Source organism: Phalaenopsis equestris, unplaced genomic scaffold, assembly GCF_001263595.1.
Source record: "Phalaenopsis equestris unplaced genomic scaffold, ASM126359v1 Scaffold207793, whole genome shotgun sequence".
Taxonomy (NCBI): Eukaryota; Viridiplantae; Streptophyta; class Magnoliopsida; order Asparagales; family Orchidaceae; genus Phalaenopsis; species Phalaenopsis equestris.
In genome coordinates this window covers 1-1,627 of record NW_018227094.1, presented here as the reverse complement: position 1 = coordinate 1,627, position 1,627 = coordinate 1, and the positions used below count along the sequence as shown (strand labels likewise).

Genomic DNA, 1,627 nt, shown 5'->3' with positions numbered 1-1,627 from the left:
AACATAAAATACAATGGAAGACCACAAATAAGCACATCAGGAAAAATCCCAGAACCCCAGCATTTAAAGTTCTCCAAATGGAAAATATAACCCATATGAATATCAAAAGCATGAGGCAATCAAAAATTTTATTTCAGTAAAAGTGAAAATTTTCTTACACAAAATCATTTCTTTCTGTTTCTTTCATATAGCTCCAACCCTTCTTCACATGCACTCATCACTGTCAAGAGTATATCACAAAATCACAACAGGAGTAACAAAAAAGCATAATCCATCAGTGACAATAATGACCAAACCACCCACCTCTCACCCCTCCCTCATCTTCTCCTCTGCTATAAACCCACCACAGCAAATTTGACAGTGAATTCCCATCATCAAATCCATTCAAACTCCTAATCTTCGCCAAAGCCTCCTCCTTTTCATAAACTCCCTCCAGCGCATACACAAACCCTTTCCAGCCATCAGTAACTCCCTCCCTCGTCAACGCCGGCAATGCCCACTTCACCAGCTCCTTCACAAACCCAACATCTCTGAAAAGATCTTCCGTTACTGGCAACAATGGCAGAACTTGAATCCCCAATCTGCACTCTCTCCATTCAGCTGGCGCGAACCATAACCCACTGTCTCTTTTATTAGCCCACAAGACCCCCACCACTCTGTTCTCCCTACTGAAATCATCCTCATACATTCCATCCCCTTCCCTCACATGCCACCATGTCTCTGCAGCAGCAATCTCGAATGCCGCCAGCGTAGACCCAATCGCCACCAGATGTGCATCACCATAGCTCAGTCCCATGAGCGCCGCAGAGTAATATGCGTTCACCGCTTCACTTGTGCTCTCCTGATTGCGCCCATCCGCAAACTCTGTAAGCCCTCCAGCCCAAGAATGCAACTTCCAGAGATCAAAACATCGCAATCTGGCATAATTTGATCCAGACAAGTTTATGAAATCTGCCATGATTGAATAGGCTTGAGGTTTAAACTTTCTGCCCCATGATGGATCGAACTTGGCAAGCACCGCAATTGCATAAAGGAAGTAGCCAAGGTGGTAATGGTGGTCATTGAAGACACCAAAGCCAAAATCAGCACCGGAATCCGTCGATCCCTGCTTTGTTATAAGACCGCCCCATTTAGGATCATAAAGGAATCCATTTCCATTAAAGCTTCCATCAAGCCATGGAGTTATATATGTTCTGAGGAAGCTCAGAACCGCGGGGATTACATCAGGGAAGCCAACTTCCTCTGCAATAAGAGCCAATCTTGCCGCCCTGGCAATTGCCTTGCCGTAAAAATAAGAAGAAGTCGTTTGAATCGGCGAAGAATCCAAAGCAGTAACATCTTTAGATAAGGCATTAACGATCTCTTGCACACCATCTTCGCTGACGCCATTCGTCGAATTCCATGTGGTCGACACTGGATCGGTTTTCAACAACCAAGAATCACCAACAATACCTACCAGATCGCCGTCGATGCTCCGGTACTTGAAATCTTCAATTACGTTGGCGGATCCGCTGGCGTCGAGGAGCCGGAGATGGAGAGGATGAGCGAGAAGAAGAAGATCACCCCACCCCTTCTTTTCCCACCTGTACTCGACGTACCCCGGCCTGGTGAAAACAGCTTTACCTGC

At 46.0% G+C, this 1,627-nt stretch overlaps 1 protein-coding gene across 1 annotated transcript; it reads right to left on the bottom strand.

The window, feature by feature from the left end:
* Positions 1–111: 111 nt before the first annotated feature.
* On the bottom strand, positions 112–1,621 carry LOC110036520 (probable endo-1,3(4)-beta-glucanase ARB_01444; the record flags this gene model as incomplete). The annotated part of the gene is made up of 1 exon (XM_020740987.1): positions 112–1,621. A coding segment is annotated over one exon (1,347 nt), but the record flags the coding sequence as incomplete, so codon positions are not given.
* Positions 1,622–1,627: the final 6 nt, after the last annotated feature.